The sequence below is a fragment of the Anser cygnoides genome, chromosome 24, assembly GCF_040182565.1.
Source record: "Anser cygnoides isolate HZ-2024a breed goose chromosome 24, Taihu_goose_T2T_genome, whole genome shotgun sequence".
Lineage (NCBI taxonomy): Eukaryota > Metazoa > Chordata > Aves > Anseriformes > Anatidae > Anser > Anser cygnoides.
Window position 1 is genome coordinate 2823817 of NC_089896.1, and position 24568 is coordinate 2848384.

The 24568-nt window shown below is 58.5% G+C and overlaps 1 protein-coding gene across 7 annotated transcripts in view; it reads right to left on the reverse strand.

Annotated features, from left to right (window-relative positions):
• The window catches only part of PTPRU (protein tyrosine phosphatase receptor type U), a 55583-nt gene that overhangs the window by 6794 nt on the left and 24221 nt on the right, over positions 1-24568 (reverse strand). For 2 of the 7 annotated variants that reach the window (XM_066982394.1, XM_066982393.1), the window contains exons 9-29: positions 21493-21602; positions 20956-21157; positions 19954-20056; positions 19592-19865; positions 17955-17991; positions 17141-17279; positions 14879-14908; positions 14157-14314; positions 12435-12625; positions 11198-11270; positions 10564-10640; positions 9794-9811; positions 9356-9392; positions 8997-9094; positions 8790-8906; positions 7806-7960; positions 6504-6639; positions 5991-6140; positions 5706-5879; positions 3292-3432; positions 1165-1290 (exon numbers count right to left, since the gene is read on the reverse strand). In XM_066982394.1, the coding sequence (XP_066838495.1) occupies positions 1165-1290; positions 3292-3432; positions 5706-5879; positions 5991-6140; positions 6504-6639; positions 7806-7960; positions 8790-8906; positions 8997-9094; positions 9356-9392; positions 9794-9811; positions 10564-10640; positions 11198-11270; positions 12435-12625; positions 14157-14314; positions 14879-14908; positions 17141-17279; positions 17955-17991; positions 19592-19865; positions 19954-20056; positions 20956-21157; positions 21493-21602 (2546 nt within the window). Of the gene's footprint in view, positions 1-1164; positions 1291-3291; positions 3433-5705; positions 5880-5990; positions 6141-6503; positions 6640-7805; positions 7961-8789; positions 9095-9355; positions 9393-9793; positions 9812-10563; positions 10641-11197; positions 11271-12434; positions 12626-14156; positions 14315-14878; positions 14909-17140; positions 17280-17954; positions 17992-19591; positions 19866-19953; positions 20057-20955; positions 21158-21492; positions 21603-24568 lie in introns of all 7 variants that reach the window. The other 5 variants (XM_066982396.1, XM_066982395.1, XM_066982397.1 and 2 more) reach the window with 5 other exon arrangements.

A 24568-nucleotide genomic window follows, 5' to 3' on the forward strand; every position in this document is an offset into this window, starting at 1 on the left:
ACGCCCAGGAAAGACCAGATGCTGCCATGGGGGGCACAAACCAAGACCCTCTGAATCCAGACCAGGCAGGACCCGTCTCCTCCGAGCCCAGACTCTCCCCAGATTCCCTCTGCCCGATGACCTCCATCATCAGAGCATCACCCTAAGCCCTTCGGCAACCCCTGGGAGATGTACAGCCTTCAGAGCCATCACCTCTTCCTGGCCAGGTTCTGCAGTCAAACCAGCTCTTCTCTGCATGAAACTCTGCACCCACACGTGCTGCTCATCACAATCTGTGTCCTTGCCCAATTTCACTCCATTTCTCCTCATTTAAAGGCAAGCCAAACTGACCAAGCATGAAAGCCGGGCTTGCAGTGAACGCAGCAGCAAGGACATGAAACCCCGGGCAGGTCTCACCCCAAATGAAAACTGCTCAGCGGGTCCCAGAGAGCCCACAGCACCCACGGGGGGCATTTCTGTCCCAAGGTGCACGCACAGTAGGGTACAGACGGACCTCCAGGAGGATGGGAAAGGTCTTCTGTAGAGTTGTCTAAGATTTAAAGTTGCGCCAGGGGAGGTTTAGGTTGGATATTAGGAAAAAATTCTTTACCGAAAGGGTTGTTAGGCATTGGGATGGGCTGCCCAGAGAAGTGGTTGAGTCACCATCCCTGGAGGTCTTTAAAAGACGTTTAGATGTAGAGCCTAGTGATATGGTTTAGTGGAGGACTTGTTAGTGTTAGGTCAGAGGTTGGAGTAGGGGATCTTGGAGGTCTCTTCCAACCTAGGTGATTCTGTGATTTCTGTGATTCTGTGATCTTGTAAGGATGTGGGAACTGGAGGACAGTTGGATGGAGCCAACGGCACTGAAGGTCCCTCTCGGCCAGGAGGCAGCTGGTGCTGCACCCTCTGGAGGAGCCGGGTTGGGCTGAAGAGCACGGCAGCACCTACAGGCTGGGTGGTCTGCAGGGTGAGTTACCCAGCTGAGCTCCAGGACTGCGTGGCCTCACTAGGTACATCCTTCTGCTCTCCAAGGGTCTTCACTCTCACAAAGAAGCTCTTTGAGGTGCCCCAGCCCTTCCCCAGATCCACCCAGCCCTGCCCACAAGCTCCTCCAGTGATCCGCACCGGGGGAGCCTGGTCGCGCACAGCCACACGTGGAGCCCCCCGACCCACCCCGTGCCTCACCCGCGTGATGTTCTGCACTCGGAAGAGTCGGGACACGATGTCCTCATCCGCCGCTCCCGAAACGTACTCCACCTCCATGGGGCCGTAGTGCTGGAGCCCGGGCTCGGGCCAGTACTGCAGGCAGGGCTGAGGGGAGAAGAGGCACAGCACCGTGACCGGGGACACGGGCAAGGGCCACCTCGCACCACGGGCAGCTGGTCCCAGAGGGGGCAGGATGGTCCCCAGGCCTGATCCTGTGCTGGGATGGAGCAGGGCTTGGACGCTCTGGCTTTATAAGCAGCTTTGCCACCGGCAGCAAATGGGACAACAGGGACCCTCAGCCCATGGCCAGGACATCCCCAAAATCACGCCGGTGGCAGCCAACAGCCCAGGGAGGGTTGTGTCCCTCCCATGTGTCCTGCAGGGCACTGATGGATGGCTCCGGCCAAGGGTCATGGATGGGATTGTTTTCACACCCTGACAGCTGGGAAACCAGCAGCGATACAAAATATATGATGTTTGTCACCGCACTTTAACAGAACATTTAGCATTTCAGGCCATCTAACGGCTTGGGCCTAACTGCATGGCAAATGTGTTTGAGAAATAATTGGTTATTAATAGGGGCTATAAATCTCCAAGATCTCTAAGCCTTCTAGACTCAGAGCTATAATTTGGATATTAAAACTTCCTTCGGCAAGACATAGTTCAAGTGAGGGATATACCCTCTAAGTCACCTTTCAAAGCTGCCTGCTGTAAAGGCTGATTTATTAGCTGTTGGTCCTAAACTGGTAAACATTTAAGACCCAGCTAAATATTGTAACACAGACATCCCTGAAGAATAGATGTCCAGAGAGAGAGACAGGGCTGACTAATGAAGAAAAACGGCAGAGACCCCGCCGGGACAGCGCCGCGGGACAGCAGCTGCCCTGCCACCCTGCAGGGGATGGGGACAGGGATGGGGACAGGCAGCTCCTGCTGGGCATTTCTGAACTGGGGGATGAAAGAACAGGTGGACAGGGAAAAAATATGTGTTTTTTTCTTTTTTTATCCCTTGCCGTGGTTCCCTGCAGCCGGGTTCAGCCAACAGCTGATGCTTTTGCTGCAGAGGTGATGCACGGCCGCGGTGGAAGGACGGTGACATGGTGGCACAGCCACAGGGCTGGCTTTGAAGGAGCACTTTGTCCCCCCTGCAGGAGGGTAAGCGTGAATCCAGGGGCAAAACGCACCGGGCACCCACCCCAGCTGGACCTGCCCGCTGCTCCTGCATGGCACCCCCAGTGTAATTGTATTTACACCACTTGTATTTACACCACTCAGGACCAGCGCTGCATCCGTGTCCTCATGATGAATGGTACAACTGCCAGTCTGGGTCATTTACATCGCGTATCTGATCTCACCTCGTCAAATAAGCCAGCTAATGAAGTCTTCTCCAGACATCGATTAAGTGCCCATAATGCTAATTTTATGTAAAATCCACTAAGTTTCCTCACTGATTTAATGTTGCAGACCTGGAGTGGACTTTTACATCTGCTCTGGCTGTGACTCCAGCTCCCTGGCCACCTCGGGAGAGGGCTTCTGTCCCCTCTCTACAGGGGACAGGTGACAGGGGACACTCCCCTCCAGCTCAGCAGATCTGCACATCCCATCACACCGTAAAGCCACAGGACAGCCACTTTGCAGCAGGCTCATTTATAAAGCAGCATTCACAAGTCACCACTCATTCGGAAGACAAACACCTGATGGCTTGGCACCGAAACATCACCTCTGCCAGGGCAGAGCACTGGAGGGGCTGACAGTGTGCAAGGAAACTACAAACCCTCTCATGGCGGGAGAGAGGGAAGGACACACCTTGCTAGAGAAACGAGGTCCTGGTGGTGTATCCCTGCAAGAAGAACCAGGGGAGTACCGTTTTGTGCCAAGCTGAACCAAAACATCTCAAAGAACCAGGCAAATCCCCCGTGCCTCAGTTTCCCCTTTGTAAAAGGAGGATAAAATCAGTTCTTTACTCCCAAACTTTCCGTTTCCTGTTAACTCTTTATCTCCCCTGGGCATCCACAAAGATTAGAGTACAGTAACGCAACGTCAACGCAACGTCAACGCAACGTCAAGCAGGACAGGGCTGCCTGCAGGGCCAGCAGCAGCACTCACCCAGGCGGAGTTGGACTGGTTGAGCTGGTTGAGCATGACGATGGAGGTGCAGCCGTAGTCGTACACCAGCCGCCAGAAGTCGGTCGTAGTGTTCTGCAGCGGGTGCAGGGTGACGATGAAGGCAGCGCTCTTGGTGTAGCTCTGCGGAGAGGGAAGATGGGCACCATTAAGGATACGGTGGCAGCACTGAAGCCATTGCTGTCACAACCCAAAAAAAGAGTGCTGAGTGCCAGTAAAGCCATTTTCTCTGTGCTGGGGCATAACTGGCCTCCCTGGCATTGACCTCGGTCTTGGTGCTGGGAGATGCTATCAAACCAGGCCCAGGCTACTGGTGAGGATGAAAGCATAAGCTTTCTGCTCTCGGTTCTAGCAGGGAAAGGCTTCTTGCACACATAACTAGGAAAGAGAAATCACTCTGGATCCAAGGAAAGAAAAATCACTCTGGATCCAAGAACAAGCGCAGCTGGATGGCCCCAGCCCTGAGCAAAAGTGCCTCCGCATCACCCACGGCCTCACCACCGCTGCGCCCCAGCACCTTTGGGCACCCCAAGCAGCAGAGACAACCGGCTCAGCTTATTTTCAGGGGGGAAAGGAAACCAGAATGAAAGACCTCTAGAGACAAGAGAAACCATTTCAGATCCTTAAAATATCGCCCCTCAAATTAAAGACGGAGGAAGGGAAAGAGGCAAAAGAAAGAAAGCGGAGGTTTCCAGAAAGGAAACTGGGGTCCTTCCTCCCCATCAAACCCAGTGGGGACCCAGAGAAGCTCAGTTGGGTGCCAGCACCCTCCCAGCAGGACTGGCTGTGCCCGATCACAACCTCCCCAAGCACAACAGGAGCAGCGATGAGGTTTCCATCCTCCCCTATTAACCACATGTGCCTCTAGCACCCGCAGTCATTTTGCACCCATGCCAATGACGGTGCCGCGGCTCTGCCAGTGCCACCACCGTGCTCAGCACCAGCAGTGGGCAGCACGGACCACGGATCTGACAGGCGGACAGACTGACTGAGCAAATGGCTTTGGCACTAAAAGAAAATGAGACTTTTGTTTGTTTGTTTTCTAAAGAGGGAAATGGATTTTAGCCCTTCAGCAAGAATTTCATCCAAAGGGCTTTTTGTGTCTGTATAGAAATGTATTCTCTGACCCGGGCAGTCCCCGTAGCAGCGATTAAGGAAGGGATGCTCAGTGATGTATAAACACAAAATGGATGTGCAGACCCCAAGCAAGCTGAAAACAAAGCTGCCAGCACACGATAGCCACAGCCTCCATTTGCCGGCTGCCACTCCCGAGCCATCAAGCAGCCACCTCCGGCACAGGCACGGGAACTGCTCCTGCTGCAAGCAAATGCAGGTACAAGATCTGTACAGAGACGCAGCGTGATAAATCAGCAGCTGGGGAAAGAAAACGCAGGGCTGAGCCAGGAGGTGCTGGTGCTCAGGTGCTCGGAGGCGTTGGGGGGTGGCAGGGGAGAGGAGGCTGCCTGGGGCACGCGGAGCTGCGAGGCTTAGCCAAAGCACCCAGCTCGCTTCCAGAAAGTGGTTTCGGTGACAAATGACCCATCACTCCACGCTCCGAGCTTGCAGCAAGCCTCTCTGCTCTGCTTTGCCATCGCTGGCAGGCAGGAAATAGCTTTTCCATGACGGGTGGCCTTTCTGATTGCACAAGGGGACGCACGGTGGCTTGGGGACCACTTCAGAGCCCCCTGAACTGCAGCAGAAGGGGCAAGCAGCACGCACCGCGGGATGCTGGCAGCACGCAGGGAGGCTTGGTGCTAACAACCCCCTGCCAGAGCTCCGTCTCCCTTCCATGCTCCAGTTTCCCTATGAAATAAATGAAGATAACGCCCTGACTTTCTTTTGTGAGCGATGAAAAGCTCTTCTGAGACGAACAAGATGCCACCGCACAAAAGAAGGGGTGAGGGACCCCACTATGCTGCTTCCTGCCCTTCCTGCACAGGCTGGGGCCGACACGGGCCCACACCTTTGTGCATTTGTGAGAAACAAGGCATTGTGAGTGCACACTGAGCAAGGGTTTGGCATGAAAAGCCACCCCACAGCCTGCGACCACCCCACCACCCACAGCATGCCCACTTCTGCATCGAAAGGGGGGCTCAAGGCTGCATGCTGTGGGCTGCACGGGCACTGACCGCTCTGCAAGATCAGCAGCGAGCTGCAAAACCGCACCAGGCTTCCCCACATCCCCTCTGCAAGCCCAGGGCCCCCATATCCAAGGGGGACACCCTTGAAATTATACCAGTTATACCCAAGAAACCCAGCATTTCCACCCACAAGGACACCAAGGCTCGCCTCATCCCACCTCCGAGCCCCCACACCATCCAGGGAGGTTTGCGGCATGGCATGAGGACCCTGAACCCAAAGCAGCCCCTTCCTTCCCACCCCCAGAGCACACGTACATCGGTTAAGGCCGCGTTGATGTAGTTGTTGCTGTCTCCGTCCACGGAGATGAGGAAAGGAAGGCATCGGTCGGGCGGCAGGACGTCCATGCTGCGGTTCCTCTCCCGGTTGCGGGGCAGGAGGGCGATGCTGCACTCCTCCACGTCCAGGTGGGGAGTGACCGAGTTCAGGGTCTGCAGGCAAACACGCTCCCCTTAGCTCCATCCCTGCTGGGACCGGTCCCCAAATCCCCTCTCTCACCTCTGGAGCTTGGGAGGGGTGGCAGGGATTCTGGGGCCGCTCACCTGGAACTCCTCCCGCAGCTGCGAGGAGTTGCTCTGCGGCTCTATCCTCACCATCTCCTTGTAGGTGGGCTTGAACTCGCTGGCGGGGATGCTGGTCTCCCCGCACAGGCAGGCTTCCAGGATGGCATCGTGGATGAAGACGTACTGCTCCTTTTGGGGAGGGAAGAGGCTGAGCTGGGCAGCAAACACAGGAGGTTCCTCCTCCTCCTCCCCCATCGCCCAGCCCCTTCTCTGCCAGATGAATTTGTGCAAGGCCAGGGCAGCTTCTGCTTGCGGGCAGCAAAACAGCCTCACACTCCTGCTGCAGCTCTGCCAGCCCTAGAAAAACCACCCCGCAAAGGCTGAAAAGCAACGAGATGGGTGCTGGCTTTCCATGGGCCACAATCTTGGTGATGCACCAGGCTGGAAGGACTTTACAGCCTGGAAGGGGACAGCAGAGCGAGAGCAATCCCTCCACGAGGTGCTGGCACCCGCAGCACGACCTGCCCCCGGTCCCCAGCCATCCCCGCTCACCTCCGTCTGTATCATGTTGATCCTCCGCGAGCACAGCGTCTTCACACAGTTGTAGATGTCCACGACGCCCTCGCACTCGGCCATGTCCAACATGACGTCTAGGACGATGTAGCAGCCGGTCCTCCCCGTGCCAGCGCTGGAGAAGAAGGGGAAAACAAAGCAGAGATGTTCCCAGTCTGTACGGCATCCGCACGAAGCCCCGGGTGCCAGCAAGGTCTGCACGGTGCCAGAGGACATCGCACACCTCCTCAGCCCGGCTTTCCCTTCATCCACCCCCTCCGCACACCCACACGCTGCTGCAGGGCCGGGGCTGTGCGTGGCAGCGTGGGCGCTCACGGCAAAGGGGAATCAGCGCCTTCGCGCAGCTGCGATCTACGCTTTTTGCAGCAAACCCGGCAGCCCTGAGTGCCGACAGCCCTGCGGGACCCCACCCGAAAGGATGCTGCAGGAGGACGCTCAGCACCATGCCCCAATGCTCAGCACCGTGCCCCGATGCCAGCAGCCAGAGCAGGCAGCAGCCCAAATCCTGGCAGCTTCGGACCCCACAGAGAGCGACTGAGGCTGAGCCCCCCAGAACAGAGCCGCCCCCCCCTGCTCCTTTCCCACAAAGTCTTCCGCGGTGAAATCCTAATTTCTGGGGCTGATGAATCATTCGTCGTGATTATCAGCGATTACAGACTATGGGAACTAATCACAGTGGCTCTTGCCAGTGAATGAATACTGATGAGGCAATTGACAGGGAGAAATCAAATAAAAAATCCCTCCCGTTCACCGGCTCCTCCTTGTTTGCCCAGCTAAGGAAGAGCCATTAACCTGTCACACAGGGACACCAGCGTGAGGACGGAAAACCGCTGCTCCCAGCTCTGCTTTCGCACGGCCAGACCCGGGGACACGCCGTGGGGACAGGGAACGGCGCTGCCCCACAGGGCAAACCCAGCATCTCGACACAGCCACCACCGGTGGCCCAGCCACCCGTCCTTCTGTGCCACCATCTCCCATGGGGACAAAGCTGGGGCAGCACCCACGGCACGCTGCTCCCTGCCACCCACCCCAAGCAAGCCGCAGCCCTGGGGATGACTCCTTGCAGCTCGATGCCTTCATATGGGGACGCCCAGCTGCAAACCCCAGCTCCTTCCCTACCTCAGTCCTCCCTTTTGTTACACATTTCCTATTTCTCTGCTAAAATGTACAATTTCCGAGCTTTTCAAAGGCTGAGCACCCACCCGTGACACATGGCGCCGCCCCGTGCGCAACCCAAAATCCCAAAAACCCACGTGGGATGGGGCCGGTCCCCGCGCCCACCTGCAGTGGATGACGATGGGGCCGGCGTCGGGCGGCGTGGACGCCTTCACGCGGCGGATGAAGGCCAGCAGCCCCGTGGCGTGGTAGGGGACGCCGTGCTCGGGCCAGGACGTGAAGTGGAACTGCTTCACCTCGTGCCGGGCCGAGTAACCTCGCTGCAAGGGAAGGGCAACACGGCGTGAGGACGGACGGACAGACGGATGCTGTGCAAAGCTGGGGGGGGCTGCACGGGGCAGAGCAGCAGAAGCAGCCCCTGAGCCTGCTTCAGCTGCTTTGTGCAAACCCTCGGGAAAAAAACCCTGCAGCAGGGATGCTACAAAGGTCTTTACAGCGGAGAAGGGCACAGTCCTGCCCCAGCCACCCAAACTCCCGATTTCCTTAGGAACTGAGGATTTTCCCAGCCACACCACGGTCGGTCACTTCGGGAGCCCTACAGCTCTCTCCTCCTCGGCTGCGAGAGGGTTAAAAACAACCAGAGAAGGCAGCAGCAGCCCTGGGGCAATCTGGATCCGTTCCACGAGCATCTTTTCTACCTGCCTCCTAACTAGACAGTAATTTCATGTTCCTTTAGATTAAGGGGTGAATTACACCGGCTCCATCCCCAGGTACCACGCTGGAAAATAACTGCCACATTACGCACGCCGCAGCCTGGAGGGGAAAAAGCATCATTCATCCTCCTTTGCAATTACACGGCGCTCACCCTGAAATTCAATGCTCACCGCTGACCACAGAAACAAAAGCAGGGCTGAGCTGTGCGCCCGGGCAGAGGGCGCAGGGCCAGGACAGGGCTTACAGCAAGAAGCACAAAGGGAGGAGGTACCGGCGTCTCCAGGCTTGGAGGTGGCACCTCCAAAGATGCAGAAAGCCCCACGCTGGGGTAAATAAAGAGGATATTGGTCAATGTTAACAAAGAATGGTTAAAGATGCCCGAGGTCTGTCCTTTGCCTGCTGGGTCGGGCGGGTTCCTGGCTGATGGAAGCGTACCCTCTCGAGAGCGAAGGTGCGCACGGCGTACTCCGCCAGCGTCTCCGACTGCACCAGGGTGATCTTGATGTCCCCGTACATCTCGGAGTCATCCGGCCAGTATTTGGAGCATTTCACCTGCAAGGAGGGGAGACAGGATGGGCTTTTCAGCTCCTGTGGAGCCGATCGCAGAGCCACAGGGTAGGAAGGAGCGAAGGAGACCCTTACCCGGCCCACCTCCACCAGCTTGGTTATCATCACGATGCTGGAACAGTGCTCCTGCCACACCATGCGCCAGAAGTCGTACACCATCTCCTGCTTGGGACCTGCGGGACGGAGGGAGGGGGCAGCTGTGTGGGCTGGGTGCTGGGGGATCCTCAGCTGGCCAGCACCGCACAGCCGATGGTGGAAAATGTGGTCCTGGGGATCCTGTGGCTAGGACAGCTGACCGGCTTTGCTGTTGCCCCATTTGGCCCAAAAACCGGCCCCTTTCCTCCCTTTTCTCACAAACACAAGGTTAAATCCCCCAGGGACAAAATCCAGCTGCTGAATCCGGCAGAGAGTGAAGAGGGGGGGAGACGACTCACCTTGGGTGGCTATGAAGTGGTTGGACCTGTGGTAACCCTGCAAGGGAAGCGGAGGCGTCAGGCCCAGCTGGGGCTGTGGGGCACTCGAGCGCTGCCCCACCAAACCCTTCTGCCACCAGCCCAGTGCTGCCCCAGCACCCTGTCCTGGCCCGGATCTCGTCCCCTGTCCCAGCAAAGGCTCGTGTGACCCCCCCCAGCCCGCATCTTCCTTCTGCACCAGCACCTCCAAAACGTCCCAGGCTCCACCAGCATCGCTGCCACACCATCACGAGAGCCCGATGAGAATTGCCCAGCCCACAGCCGCCCCCCGGACTTCATTTCTCCCCCCTTCCCCACTCTGTCCACACGTATAACCAATCCTGACACTCACGGGCACTATCCCACACCTTTACACAGAGCAACAGCCCCGTGCCCGGGAGCAGGGAACCATCTACTTACTTCTCGGTTAATCCGAATCTGAACAATCCCGTTTGGACACAGGTTTGAGAAAGAAAGATCAGAGACAGACATTAGTGAGGCAGAGCTCGAGAGACAGGACAGAGCCACAGGGCAGGAAGGACACACGGGGACAGGCACAGGGACACCGCTCGGGCACAGGGAGCCCATCACAGTGGCATCAGGCCCCCTTTGCTGGATGATGTCCTCTGGACAGGAGGGAAGAATGGGATCTGCTGCTGCTTCCAGAAGATGTGAGGAGCCCACAGAGCCCCTGAGCTGTTCCTCACTCAGTGCCTAACGAAGCCTCCACCAGAGCCCAGAGACACCAGTCTCCCCTGGGCTTGGCATTGCTGGAGGCACTGGGATGTCATTCTGGGGACTGAGCTCCGCCCAAATTCAAGCACTGCTGTGACTGGGGGTGCCCCAAATTCAAGCACTGCTGCCCCCCGAGCCCAGGGTGAGACAACAGCCCGTCCCCGTGTCCCCCCCAACCTCTGCATCCTATACCCTGGGTAGACAATGATCCTGGGACCACGGCGAGAACGGAGAGCATAGAAAAGGGGATGAGGAAGGAGAGAGAGAGGAGCAGAGGAGGAAGGAGAGAAGCATCTGCATGGGACAGGGACAAAAACGAGCAGAAATTGCTGACGGACATAAACCAGGCTTGTCAGAGTCCAGCCTGGCTCAGCTCCCTGCAGGGCACAGACCCTGACGGCCCCACAGGACGCTCAGCCCCCGCCGGAGGGGACCTCGGCCCCGTCCCCACTTACATCGATGTAGTTGGCGTTGATGTAATCCGAGTTGGGATCGCCCAGCAGCGGATGGAGCTTCACGCGGTGGCGGTCGTCTGGAAGGCGAGGGCAGAAGGTGGCATCAGGAGGTGGCAGGGACAGCGAGTCACCTGCCCACCTTCGGTGTCAAACAGGGCCCCGGGCAGTGCCAGCGAGGGAGGGACGAAGCTCCAGAGAGCAGCACGCCGCAGGGGGAAGGCAGCAGGGCTCCTGAAGGACCTGGTGGGTCCCCATCCCCGCAGCAACGTGCAGGGAGCATCGTGTAACCCCTGTGTCACCCCCAACCACCTGCACTCCCGCACCAGGAGCACCCCGGGGCGCACCAGGACCATATTGTGGGTGTTACCACTGATTAAGCACCCCAAAACGTCCCCTTTTCAATTGCTCCCAGTTCCAGCCCTCCTGTTTGCGCTGGTGCTGATCCAACGGGAGCTTCCAGAGCTGAAACCCTGCTGAGCAAAGCCTGCTGCTGCCCCCGACCAGCCAAACCCCATCAGTTTATCCTTTGCCACGGACCAGACAGTTGCCAAAACCCAAACCAACCAACCAACCAGCCCTTCAGGAGGCTTTTCACACCCTTTGGGGTACCCAAGCCTTTGTTATAGGCACTCACATGTCGACACATGGTCCTGTCTCCCTTTGGTTTTGTCTTTCTTCTTCGAAGCATCCCAGCCTTCAAAGAAACTCTGCAAGGAGAGGTGGCTGTCACACCCCGAGGACAGGGCTCTGGGGACACCCCCAGTTCCAAAACCCTCCCCAGGGAGCAGGGGCAGACGCGCCAACTCCATAGCAGCTCTGCCAGCTCCATGCTTCTGTTGCATCCACAAAATGCCCCATTTTCCAGCAAATTATATGCTGCTTTTTATTTTTTTCAGCTTTTTTTTTTTTTTAATCTCCCCAGACCCTTTCTCTCCCCAGCACAGAACAGGTTTGTGTGTAATAACAGTAACATTCATAGATTGGCATAAGAGGAGGAAAGTGGAAGGAAATTACATGTTTTCTCCCCTCCCATAATATCTGAGTGCTTTCAAATGACTAGTTCCAAGAACATACAGCAGCTTTTCAAGGAGCACTAATGATTATAGCCAGCCCTGGTTTGTCCAATACGTGAAAAGGGGGGAAAAAAAGCTCCTGCACTTGAAACAACTAAACATTAAACAGTAATTTCCCTGGGAAATTTCAATCGCCGGATCTGTGGGACACCGAGGAGTCAGGAAATCAACACCGCTGGGTGCGCTGCAGCAGAGCCGCACCGAGCACGGCGCTCCGTTACCAGAGCTGCAGCCCCACGAGGTGGGACGGGCACGATGCGAGTGGTGACCCTTGGGGGGACATCCATCCCCTGCAGCCTCGCCACGGCCTCGGGAGCTGCTGGATTGCTGTGGAATTGCTCGGAGGAATTGCTCGTCCTCGGGCTGTGCCCAGTCACGGGGAGAGCACGGTGGAGAGGGAGGAGGTGGCAGGGAGGTGACACCGAGGGGTGTTCGCCCGGGAGGACCTGAGCACGGAGAAGCATCCCTAGCCCCAGCAGGAGATGCTGGGTGCCTCGCTGCATGGCTGGCAGAGCTGTTTGGGCTCATCTCATCTGATTAAATCCTGAGCTGTCAGCACCAAAAACCCAAGCAAGACCAGCCAGAAAGCAGGGACACCCCACGTGCTGACAACACCTAACGATTCAGGACGCCCAGAGAGCTCGGAGACCCACCTCCTCCTCTCCAGAGAACCACAGCTCCAGATCTGGAGCATCCTCTTGCACGTGGGTCCTCCCCATGCCACCCTGCCACATCGCAGGGGACATGTCCATCCAAAAACCCACCCTCCCCCTTGACACCGGCACGCGAGGCTCTCACCTCGTACTCCTGCTTGAAGCCGTAGCCTTCGGCCGTCTTCATCTGGTTGATGTGCTGGAGGAGGTCGGCCACGCGCACGGCGGGATGCAGCTGCCCGGTGTGGTACGGGGACCCTTTGCGGCCGCACTGGCGGCGGGGGGAGCCCCCGAGCAGGCTGCTGGACTCGTTGACCACGCTGCTGCGCTGGTCACCTGCAAGCAGGGAGGGAGAAACAAGACCGTCAGGGGGGCAACGCCTCTAGGACCACAGCAGAGATCTTAAAAACCAGTGGGCAAGGTCTTAGGGGGCTCACGTGCTTATTTCCCATCGACTGGAGCACTTAGAGCAGCAGGAGCTACGTGCACAAATATCCACTTGAAGACTCGCCTTGAAGAATCGCACTGCCAACGTCTCCAGCCCAGCCTAAGGGTTAATTCTCCTCGCTGCTGCACCCCCCCGCCTTATTTCTAGCAGCGACACAATGGACTTCGCTGCTGGTTAATGGGCAAGTTCATACAGCGTTTTACCCAGTTCGTGCCTTTGCCATATAATTACCAGCATCCCACACGGCCGTGTGCCTGGCCAGCAGACGGAATCCCAAAACTGGGGTTTGGGCAAGAACCGATGCTTCCCACTGCTGCCAGGAGAGGCGGCCGGCGCGGAGCCCGCAATGCCGGCACGCAGCTCTGCCGCGACGGTGAGCCCTGGATGCGGTTTCCCTAACAACACTTCTAAAAACCGCCCGCGCCAGCTCGCTCACACAGCTGCCAGGCTTTTTTTTGGGGGTCTGCTTGGATGCAAGGTGCAGCCCCCTTGCTCGTGCCGACATTCCCCTGCTCCCCGTGCAGCCCGAGCAGAGAAGTTCTCCGTTGGGGTTAATAGGAAATGCACTGCGATGTGCCGGCAGCTCCGTGCAGGCTGGGATCTGCACAGCCAAATGCTGAGGAGCCCGCTAGGTATTTTACAAGATGCATTAGGGACTTGGTTTAAATGCAAGGAAACTGAGGCAGGGTGAGGAACAGCCCACAATGGGTTACGGAGCAGCCCGGGCATTTATCCCCATTAAGTAGCGATGTTTTGGGGTCAGCGTGGCTGCAGCAGAGACTGAGCCTCCCACATCTCCTTCTCCACTCCTCAGCCGAGCAGAGGGATGGGGAGTAGCCCGGAGACAAGGAGAAAAGCAGCTCCAGCCCAGCTGGGAGCAGGATCTGGCCCCTCAGCCCCCTTCCCAAAAGAAACCCAGCGCAGCGTGCTCTCCCGGCTCCGAGACGGAGGAAAAGCTCCGTACAAAGCAGCCTGGTTACGAGGGTTTCGAGAAACCCCAGTAGGAGCGTAACTGAAAAATAATACACCTATACGGACGCATTAAAAGGAGGAAAAGTTTGCCCTCTGGGCTTCTATTATCTGCAAGACAATGCCAGGAATCATATTAATCCAGCAGTCAGCGGAGAGGAGCCGCGTGTAAGCAGCATCTTGGAGTTACTGTAACAGATGTTATTAGCATATGGTTGAAACTGGGGCACTGAACGAGTTATTTTACAACTAAATCAGCGCCGAGACGCATCCTCCAGTGGGTGTGAAGTTATCAGTCTCCCTCTGATGTGAACGCTGTGGCTCTTTAACCCTCCACACCCCGCAGCTGTGCACGGCGACACAAAACACGTCCTGCTGGAGCCCAGGAGCCGACTGGGGCGCGCCGCTGGCTGCTCCAGAGCTCCGAATGCCGTGGCTCCCCGTCCTTACCCCGGTTGCTGTAGTTGTGGGTGTCCATGAAGGACAGCCCCAGCCTCTCGTCCTCCTGCAGCGTGCTCTGGTCCGTGAAGCTCCGGTCGATGGCGCTCATCATGTGCGTCTTCTCGTGGCGGTAATTGATGGTCGCTTTGGTCATGTTGACGGGTTTGCTGCAGAGGGATGGAAGGGGAGAAGCGGGGGTGAGCAGAGCTGGACTGGCCGTGCTGCCAGGTCCCCAAACCAGTGACCCAGGGCTGCAGGGCTTGGATCCTTTTGGGCGCCAGGATGGATTTTTCTCCCCTGCTGCTTTGGTTTTCTGCTGCCCCGAGCCAGCTGCAGCCCCGCATGGAGCACCTCTCGCTGGCTGGAGCAGTTCCAAACCATCCATCCTCTGTCCCCCTCTGTCACCAGGGGGGAGGACAAGCAGCAGGAGACCCAAACCCACATCACCCGAGGGACCTCACAGCTCCCGGTGGGGACAGGACCCTGCAGGACACTGCCAAAACACTGCATTCAACCAGGCACCGGCCACCCCAGCAGGAGCAGAGCCGTGCTGGGTCTCTGGCCCTTCCTGCTTACGCTTCCTTTGGTCTCTAACGAGCTCAGAAGCATTATTTTCCCAAGCCAAAGAGGCCCTTAAAACGTACTTGACAGGGAAAAGGACTTGCTGGAGTGGAGAGCGGCAGAGCAAGGGGGGCAGGAGGAAGGGAGGAGAGAGAATGACAATTACTTACGGGTAATAGGAATAGGAATAGTAGTTCCTCCTGGCAGGCGTGCAAACAAAGAGAACGGCAGAAATTGCATAAGCAGCTTTTCTCCGGCGGAGCAAAGGGGGGCTCGGGGGCACGGTGCGGGAGGGAAGCGATGGGCATCTGCACGCTGCAGCCAGCCCCAAGCACCTCGGGGCGCTCTCCCTCCTCTCCAGCCCTCCTTCCCCACGGAGCCGTTCCCTTTTTGCTCCATAAAGCGTCAAACCACGGGATGGAAGCCGAGGGTGGCTCTTCCCTGCCTCTGGCAGCGAGCCTTGGAGGGCAGGTAACGGGCTGCACGTGCCCTAAAGCCTGTGAGTTACTACCGGGGAGCCCGGAGCTGTCAGACGAAGCCCTGGGGACTTCAGCCCTCCTCGGTGCTCAGGAAATTAAATGCTCCCAACAGAAACCTGGCTCCCATTTTGCACCTGCAGGAGCCTGGGCATCCTGGCAGCGGGGCCAAGCACCGGCTCTTGTGGCCACCACGGTCCCAGGGCGGGCAGAGAGGTGTCCGAGGGGATATTCCCCGTTTCGTGAGACTGAGCAGCAAACACGCCATGAATTTAGGCCCTCCCCAGGGAGCTGAGGAGGCAGCCCGCTCGTTCCCCCGTCGGGGGACGCGGGGTGGGGGCGCCGCGTTTCCAGCCTCCGCTGCCTGTCGCCATTCATTACGGACGAGCGGATTCTGGGGGCACATTTCCATTCCACCACGTCAGCGTTTTTCCAACGGCAAAATGCTCCGGAGGAGATTTACGAGCCAGTCCCAGCTTCCCGACAGCCCCCAATTCGGGGCCCTCGGCACCGGATCTGATTTGCGGCCCCTGCCGCCGGTTCACACCGGGATGCTGAAGCAAAGCAGCTCCTCCTCCTGCCCCAGACCGGTGGAAATGCAGCGGTTTTCTACCTGCTAACCCAACTGCATCGCTTGTAAGAACCAAAGGGCTTCAAATGCAGCAGCACCACCGGCGTTTGCTCCGTCCAGGACAGGTCCAACGCCGCATGCACAGGCAGGCAGGGAGCTACGGGCCGATCCTGCTCGCCTCGCAGCAGCACGGCGGCGATGGGACACCGCAGCCTTGTTTTCAAGCTGGCACAAATCAGCAAGAACCCCTCCAGGTGAACAAAGCCATAAAGAGATCTGCAGCTCTGCACCAGCTGCGGCTATTTTGCTCCCCCCCAGCCATTAGCACACTTCCCTTATTTTGCTCTCGAGCCCGGCACAGGGACGGCGTTTAATTGCTGCCCTTTTCTCCCCATTGTGCCAGCCCTGCTTTTAATTCCCCCCCACCCCCCCGGCTCTGCCGCCTCAGGACCCCCGCATTAAAAGGCCACTTTCCAGGGTGCTGCGCTCCAGCGAAAAGCAGCGGCCGCGGCCCCAGCGCTCCCGGGGACGAGTATCCTGGAAAGCCCTCGTCCTCCTCCCTCCCACCCCACCGAGCTTCCCGAATATCGGCCGGCTGCAACGGCCACGGCCGCATCCAGGCGGATGCTCGAGCTGGGGAGCACAGGGACCCCCCCCGGGAGGAGTTTGGGGTCCCCAGGGAGCAGAGCGCAGAGCCCTGGGAGGCTCCCCCCTCCAGCACGCGCAGGAACTGGAACGTCTCAGAGCCGGAAAAACTGGAGGCTACTCAAAAAATCAGTATTTCTGCATGAAAATGAGCACCCACGTCCTCCTGCCCAGGCCTGGGAGTGGGCAGCCCTGTTCGTCTTGGTGCCCTCGAGCACAGGGATGGTGACAGAGGGGCTGAGCGCTGCCCCAGGACCCCTGGAGCTGCAGCATTTCAGTCCCTACAGAACTGGCAGAGCAGCACGAAGCCAAGAAGGAGCAGTGAAAGACTGGAAAACACGGGGGAGAGCGGTGGAGCAAAGCTGCAGAGGGTGAAGGGGCATCCCAGGACTTTGTCCTTTGGTCCCCCCGTGTCGCAGGCAGGATGCAGCCTTTTTTTGCTGCTGTGCCTGGGTTTATTCCATGTCCTCAACCCGTGCAATGCCCCAGGTGCTCAGCATCTCCTTCCCACCCAGGCGGGCTGAACACCACCGAGCCATCGACACCAGCCCTTCCCCGGGCTCCCGGCAGGCAGGGGAAGGTTGGATGGGGCAGGGGAAGCAAACGGGAAACCTCAAAAATCCCCTCTATTGTGCTGGGAGGAGGTCACCAGTCCCCAGTCACCCCCAGTCAGTGCCATCACCCCTTAAGCTGGAGCGGGGAGGACAGACAGACGGATGGGAGGCGCGGGTTCCCCTTACCCTTTCCGGATGACGACGATGATGGCTCCCAGGAGGATAATGAGGACGACGAGCCCGCCGGCACAGATCCCCAGGATCAGCCCCATCTCCTCCGAGTGCTGCGACACCTCCAGCGGCCGCTTGCTCTCTTTGCAGGCAGCTGCCAGGGGAAAGCGGGGCGGGGGGCTCAGTGCTCAGCTCCCTCCTGGCCCCTGCCAGGGCCGGGCACTGTCCCCTGCCTCCCACATGGCCGGGGGGGGGGAAAGGAAATTCACAGAATCCCCCCAGCTGGAAGTGACCCACGAGGACCATTGCGTCCAGCTCCTACGTAACATCTATGTGATGTTCATATAATGTGCTGTGCAACGTCTCCTCTACGTGCAGGGGGTGGCAAAGGACGACGCAACACAGAGCCCAGAAGTCTCTCTTCTCCCCAGTTCCTCCCCGTGAGATGCTCTGAGCTCCCTGCATGTTTTATCCCTGCCGAGACGCGGGGAAAATCCTGGAGAGCCGCAGTGCCTTGGGCGCATCCCTTCACCTCTCGATCCCCGGGGGACAATGCGGTCCCTCTGGGCCACCTTTTGTCACCCCAGACACAATCCCCCCTGCGCTCAGCATCCAGCACAGCCAGCCCCAGCACCACCTCGATAACAGCATTAGAAAAAAACTCAGCCAAGGGAAAAAACAAAATACACCAGACAGCGAGCGACAACCGCGCACCCTCCCAGCGGCGTGGGGCTGAGCTGTACCAAGCCATCGAGCACCCGACCTCGCGGCAGCACCCCGGGTCTGCAGCCCCGGCAGGACAAGCTGCTGGAGCAGGGATCTTGCTTACCTTTGCGGGCGATGCGGATGCAGTTCAGCCGGGTTTCCTGCGGAGGAAAGAGATGAGGAGTCAGGCTGGCTGGATGCAAACCTGCTTTGTTGATGCTTTTGCCCCCCAAACCGGGGGAGTTCCCATGTGGTTTGTGTTGAAGCACCCGCTGCTGAGCCTTAGGAGCTGTGGGGCACACAGAGTTATCCGTCCCGCTGAGTTATCCATCCCCGGCATCTTCTAAACCAACATCCTTTGATTTAACAAGGCCATCACTGCTGGCACAGAGGGCGAGCAAAGCTCAGGGAGGTGCAAAGTGAAGGTCCCCAGCGAGCTCCTGGAGGGACCCCAGCGGTCCCAGCCACCCCCAGGTCACCAGCAAGCCACTAACCATGGCTAAAACACCCCAAGTCACCATTTGGAGCTTTGTGGGGTTTTTATTTACGATCAAAGCTTTCAACCCCCATCCCTGGCGCTCTGCACGTGCTGCCAACGTTGCCGTGAGGGCTTCACGCTCAGCTGTCCAATAACTTTCACATTTGCATTGCGGGTTGAGCTCCAATATTCCATTTTTCCGTGTATCTGATTTCTGTTGAAAAAAAAAAATCCACCATTTTCGCGGCTCTCCTCTCTGAGCTTCCTCCAGCGCCTCGGGACACCAGCGCTGCCAAACCCGCTCTGTCCTCGCAGCCCGATGCCAAAATCTGCCCGCGCGAGGTGCCCGGGGTGGCTGGCACGGCACCGCTCTCCCGGAGGTGCCAGGTCTGGCTTCTCCTGCTTCGTGGTCCAGCTGGCCCCGGAGCCAGGACAAACCCAAGCTGGGAGGCAGCTTTTTTGCGACGCCTGACGGCAGCCAGGACAAACCCATTGCCTCCCAGCAGGAAGGTTATGAAGCACCAGTTATCATCCAGCAGTGCCTGAGCGAGCCGGAGCCGAGATGCTGCCGCCTGTCTCAGCTCTAATTACAAGCCAGCGAGGTGTGAACGATCCCGGAGGAGGAGGATTCGAAATTCAGCTCCTTCCCTGCGAGAAGGGAGCTGCAGCCAGCGTGCGGAGCCACGGAGGAGCAGAGATGCTGCCACGGTGCCACAGCTTCACGTTTGGCAGCTCGTCCCCAGGGTGGACCAGGAGCTGCTGGAGCATGTGAGGATGATGAAGGTCTCCCAGGGGCCCTGATGGCAGCTTGGAAGAAATCAGCCCAGATGGGGAGCGGAGCTTGGGACAGACGGATCCGGGTACTGCTGCCGGGAAGCCAGGGAACTGGTAGCCGAGGAATGTGCAGATATCTCTTGGTTCCCAAATCGTCCTTTCTCACCCCAGGATCAGCCCCTGGGAACATGGGTCTGCCCCCCAGCAGCGGGGCTGAGGCTGGACCCCCCAGGCCCAGCGCTGGTGGCCAGGACCAGGCGGGGGACACGCACACCCCAGTGGGTGCCCAGGCTCTGGGTAGGACGGGGAGCACCGGGCTGCACTCCCAACGCACCCCAAGGTGGCCTCAAGTGACGGGAACCGAGGGCAGGCAGCCAGCAGGAGAACCTGAAGCAAAGGATCTAAAGCAAGCCCCGCTTTCCAACACCCCCTGGGACCCCACGGGGCTGGTGGCAAACCAGTGGTCCCCGTGTCCCCACGGGGACCCAGCGAGCCGCGCGGCTACTCACCCCTTTGAGGTTGCTCATGGCCTGGAAGTAGATGAGATACGCCTTCTTGGGCTCCAGCGGCGGGTTCCAGTAGCCGCTGTAGGTCTGGTTGTCCCCCACGGTGAAGGGTTTGGCTTCGGTGAGGCTGCTGGCGGGCAGCTCGGCCCCGAAATAGTGCACAGAGCCGCGGGACACGGCGTCATCGAACGTCAGCGGCACCGGGAAGCACTCCTGGCCGCCCAGCTCCCGCTTGATCTTCTTGGGCCGGTCCTCTTCCACGATGACCTGGTAGGTGCTGGGCGGGCGGCGGGCGCAGGTTAGCTTTGCGAGGACGGCTCTGCCCTGCCCGCCGTGCCCTCGTCCCCCCGCAGCCCCCTGCCTACCTGATGGGCGCCCCCCTGCCCTGCGCCGGCCGCAGCAGCACCGTGATCGTGCTCTCCGACTCGCCCAGCGGCGACGGCATGTCCCCGTAGTCGAAGGTGGGAGCTGCAAAGGGAGCGGGCAGGAGTGAGCTGCGGCCCCGTGGCCGCCTGCACAGGGAAACTGAGGCACGAGCAAAATCCTCCCCCCCCCAGGTTTTGAGCGAGTGTTGCATTTTGGAGAGGACCGTGGGGGGGTTGCGGTGAGGGGGTTAAGTAACACCACCGGTCTGGCTGATGGGAGGAGACGGAGCAGGATGCGACCAGGGATGATGCTCCAGCTTTGCCCCCATGCACACTGAGCGCATCCCATCACCACGGACAACCTCTGGCATGGCACAAGCATCGCCCCAAGGGGCAGCAGCACCCCCAAGGCAAGGAGGGGACCCCCCGCGTGCCCAGCACAGCCCCGTGGGCCCCAGGTCATCGTTAGCCTTGCTTTGAAGTTTCAGTGCCCCCCAGCAGGACACATCTCAGCCATGGGATCTCCTTGGGATCTGCTTTGGGATCTGCTCGTGACCCTGACCCCCAGCAGGAGGGGACTGCCCCCTCTGTCCTGCTGGTTGCCACGTGTCCCCTGGTCTGACCGAGCTCTGCCACGCACCCCCGTGCCCAGCCCCACCGCCGCGGAGCAGCCCCGGTGCCAGCATCTCCCTTACGCAGTCCCCTGCACCCACAGCAGGGAGGCGGAGGAAGAGGAGGAGGAGGAAGAAAGGATGCCGAGCAGGACTGCTTTGGAGAAGAAGTGACGGCCAAAAGACTACAAAGACGTTTTTTGACCTTGCAATAGGTCAGAAACACAAATGCAGTCCCAGGCTGTGGGCACAGCACCACGAGCATCCTTCAAAAGCAACAGACAAGCCCACGCGACCGCTACGGACGCTCTGGCACCACCACCACCAACCTGCCCAGAGCAGAAAGCTCCTCAAAGCCCCAGCACTCGGCGCCAGAGCCCAGGGGACGTACCCGATATGTTGGTGGTGATCTCGGTGAGCGCCGTCTGCCCAAAGCCCTTGCCCGTGCGGGCGCGCACCGAGAAGAGGTAGGTGGTGCCAGGGTGCAGGTTGGAGAAGACGTGGTAGGTCTCGTTGCGCAGCTTGGAGACCGTGCGCCGCGGGCCGGGCACATTGACCGCCGGGTCGGAGGACTCGATGCTCTGGTAGCTGATCTGGAGGGACAAGGGCAGGGCATCCCGAGAGGGTGAGGGCTGACGGCGCGGGGAAAGGGATTAATTACAGGGATTAATTACAGGGATTCATCTGCAGGAGCGGTTGCTCATAGGGGCAGCCCTAAAGGCAGGCGTCTGTGTTTGCGTTTTGGGGTAAATCAGAAGATGACTGGAAAAGCCACCGCTGGATAGTAACAGTGGCACTGAAAGCTGACCCAGGAGACACAAACCCTGTGGCCAGGAGGATTTCAGCAGGCTGGATCTGTGCTCCCACTGCAACCGCCAGCAGCTGCTGAGCTCTGATAGATCCGTGGCTACCGGGGCTCGGGACGTACCTCGTACTGCGTGATGAGGCCGTTGGGCTCCACCGGTTCCTCCCACTTCAGAAATATCATGTCCTCCAGCGGGGTGAAGGTGAGAGACTCGGAGGCGATGCCACCGGGCACTGGGGAAGCAAAGGGAAGGTGCCCACGTGAGGACGAGTCCTGCAGGGATCTGCTCCGGGTGCTTTGGTGCTCCCCAGGGACGCATCCTTGAGGCCGGAGCTGGCGCTGCCACCGTGATATAACCCCCCCAGCACTCCCCACTATTAACATCACCACCAGTAACACCCACAGACAATAACAGCGCGTGAAGGTGCCGGGATCGATATTCCCTTATTTACCGTAGATTTCTGCCATTTCCCCTTCCCAGACCCAGGGGGGTTATTAAGGAGGACAGGAGCTCGGCACAGATCAGTATTCCCATTATTCCCAAGCACAAGTAATGCTTCACTGCCTGAAAAATGCAACTCCTCGCTTCAGGAGCAACTAAACCCACTTCACCAAAAAAAATACCACGCTCCACGGGGATGCTGGAGGCGCAGGAGAGACGGAGGGCAGCGTTAGCAGCTTGGGACCAGCCCCTGGTGGGATGTGCTCCAGGCAAGGCATCGCCGACGGCTTTATATTCGGCACAGCCTTGTTGAGCTCTGCGCTTCGGGTGCGGGCAGGTTGAGGCACGCAAGCCTCACAGGCGGGGAAGCAGCCCCTTCCGACCGGGTGCCAGCTCTCCCCATCTTCCCTTTATTTTTATTTCTTTTTCAGCTTTTGTTCAGATCTAATTACACGGCCAAGGGAGAGGGATTGCCTTCCGCATGCTTCCCACCGTGCAAATACACAATTTCCACTTGATTTACAAGTTAATTTAATCACAGGCACCATGTCCTACACGTGTACACAAGACGCTTATTAAATTTCCGGAAACCTTTAGGGCAGGAGCAGTGTGTACGTATAAATATACATCGCTCCTGCAAACAAACGCGGGGCGCTCACCTGCGGCCTCAAAGCGTGCCGTGCTCTGCCACCGCTCCGCTCCACACGGGCAGGGCAGAGGGATGCTCGGGGAAAGGGACAGATCCGGCAAACTGCATCCTCAGCCTTGGCCCCAGGGGGAATAAAGCAACACGGAGGTGCCCAACTCCGGATTCCAGCACTGGCTGATGTGCTCTGCTGTGCCCGTGAGCGCTAAGCGCACCCGCAGCACTATTCTCTACTTTTTTGGGGAAAATCCCACTGCTCGGGGATGTTCCCATGCCAGCGGGGACCACGCGTTTGCGCGTGCACTGGGATGAGACCAGCGCTGGTGCACAACGGCTGCCAGCTGCGTGTACCCCCCTGCCACCCACCTACACCTATATTTATGTATTTGTATGTATTTATTCTGGCTTGTAGTGCCTGCACCCTGCCTGCAAGGGAGAGAACTGGCTCGCTGCAGCACCCGCACACGGCTCTGCTCAGCGCAGAGGTGAGGGGAAGGGTGGGCAGAAGGAAAGCCAGGGGAACCAAAGCCCTCCCCAGCCAGGTCTTTTTTTTTTCCAACGACTCTCAAAGAAAAGCCCCAGCGCTTCACAAACAAAGCACAAAAAAGCCAAGCAAAACACAACCAAAGATTCTGTTATCGAGCCTCCGCCACCTTCTCACAATTGCACGTGTGGCTGCTCATTACCCAGTCCTGGCAACTCAAATCATCATTACCCAGTCTCAGCCACTGAGCGCACAGGAGGAGCGATTCAGCCCATTCCCACCCCGCTCAGCTCCTTGAAAATCAGCAGGGGATGTCCCTGTCCCATGGAGCTCAGGGACACAAGGTGGGGATGTTCCCGTCACACAGCGAGGTGGCTGCAGGCTCCCCAGCGCAGCCAAGGCACCAGCCCCTGCTCCTCTGCAAGCCTGCCACAGAAATTTGGGAGTAGTAGGAGCCGAGCTTCACACCCGGTCATTAGCTAATTTAGCTAAACTGAAGAGTCCTGTAGCTGGGCCAAACCCACGCGTAATGTTTGCAATATATCCATGCACCCAGAGATGTATCGATCCCTCCTGGGACGGGAAGCGCTCGCTGCACCGTGCTCGATCCAAGGGGAAAGCAGCCAGCCCCGGCTCATCAACATAGAGGGAAGCAGCTGGAGCGATTACAGGGTAGGACAAAAACATCTGGAGCTACTGTATTAATATACAATGAGAAAGCAGCTGGAGCAGTCACAGCACAGTGCAAACAGCTGAAGCAATTAGAGACGGAAAATAAAGCGTGGAGCTGGGTGCCCACGGGCAGGCAGGCTCAGGTCTGGGGGCACACAAAGCGCTGATGGGACGCACGGAGAAATCGCTCTGATTTTAGCACTTAGAGATTAAAGTGGGACCCCAAAGACTCCGGTTGAGTTTGCAGCTCTTCTGCCTTAATTCTGATGCTTGATCGTAAAAAGCGCCTCGGAGATCAACGACTATGCGAGGGGTTGCTTAAGCATAGGGAACAAACAGGCTTTGCCCTGGAGCAAGCAGGTAATTTCTTCCCAATTATGTGGCCCATTCCCCGTTCACGCTGCGGAGAGTTAATGGTGCGTGATGGGCGAGTCGGCGTGAGCCAGCGGCAGTGGAGGGAGGGATGCTGTGGGCACGCTTGGCACCTGGCACCCACTCAGGGACACCGCGGCTCCTCGCACCAAAATGGGGACATCAGCCCTTGTCGGTGCCTCCGGACAGGGTGCTGGGTCCCAGAGGAAGAAATGGTTCGGCTGGGCAAGGAGAGCACGCTCGTGCAACCCAAATCCCCCCGAAAGCAAACTTAATCAGGGAGAAGTGCTGGGGAAGCCGACCACAGCTGTGCCGGGAGCGCGCTGACCTCTGGCTCCCGGCGCTCACCAAGGAGCATAGCAAAGCCAAACTGATCAGCCTGAGCTCTGCAGATGAAAGGAGTTCCCGAAGCACAAAGCATTAATTGTTTTAATCAGTTGTTATTCCTGCGAGGCTCCAACTCCACAACAAGGGGTGAAGGAGGACCCCTCACGTGGGGACGAGTCGGGCTAAAACATCACAAGGACAACGCTTCTGGGGCGATGCGGGACATTGCTCTGCCGGAACAACCGGTGCTGCCCCA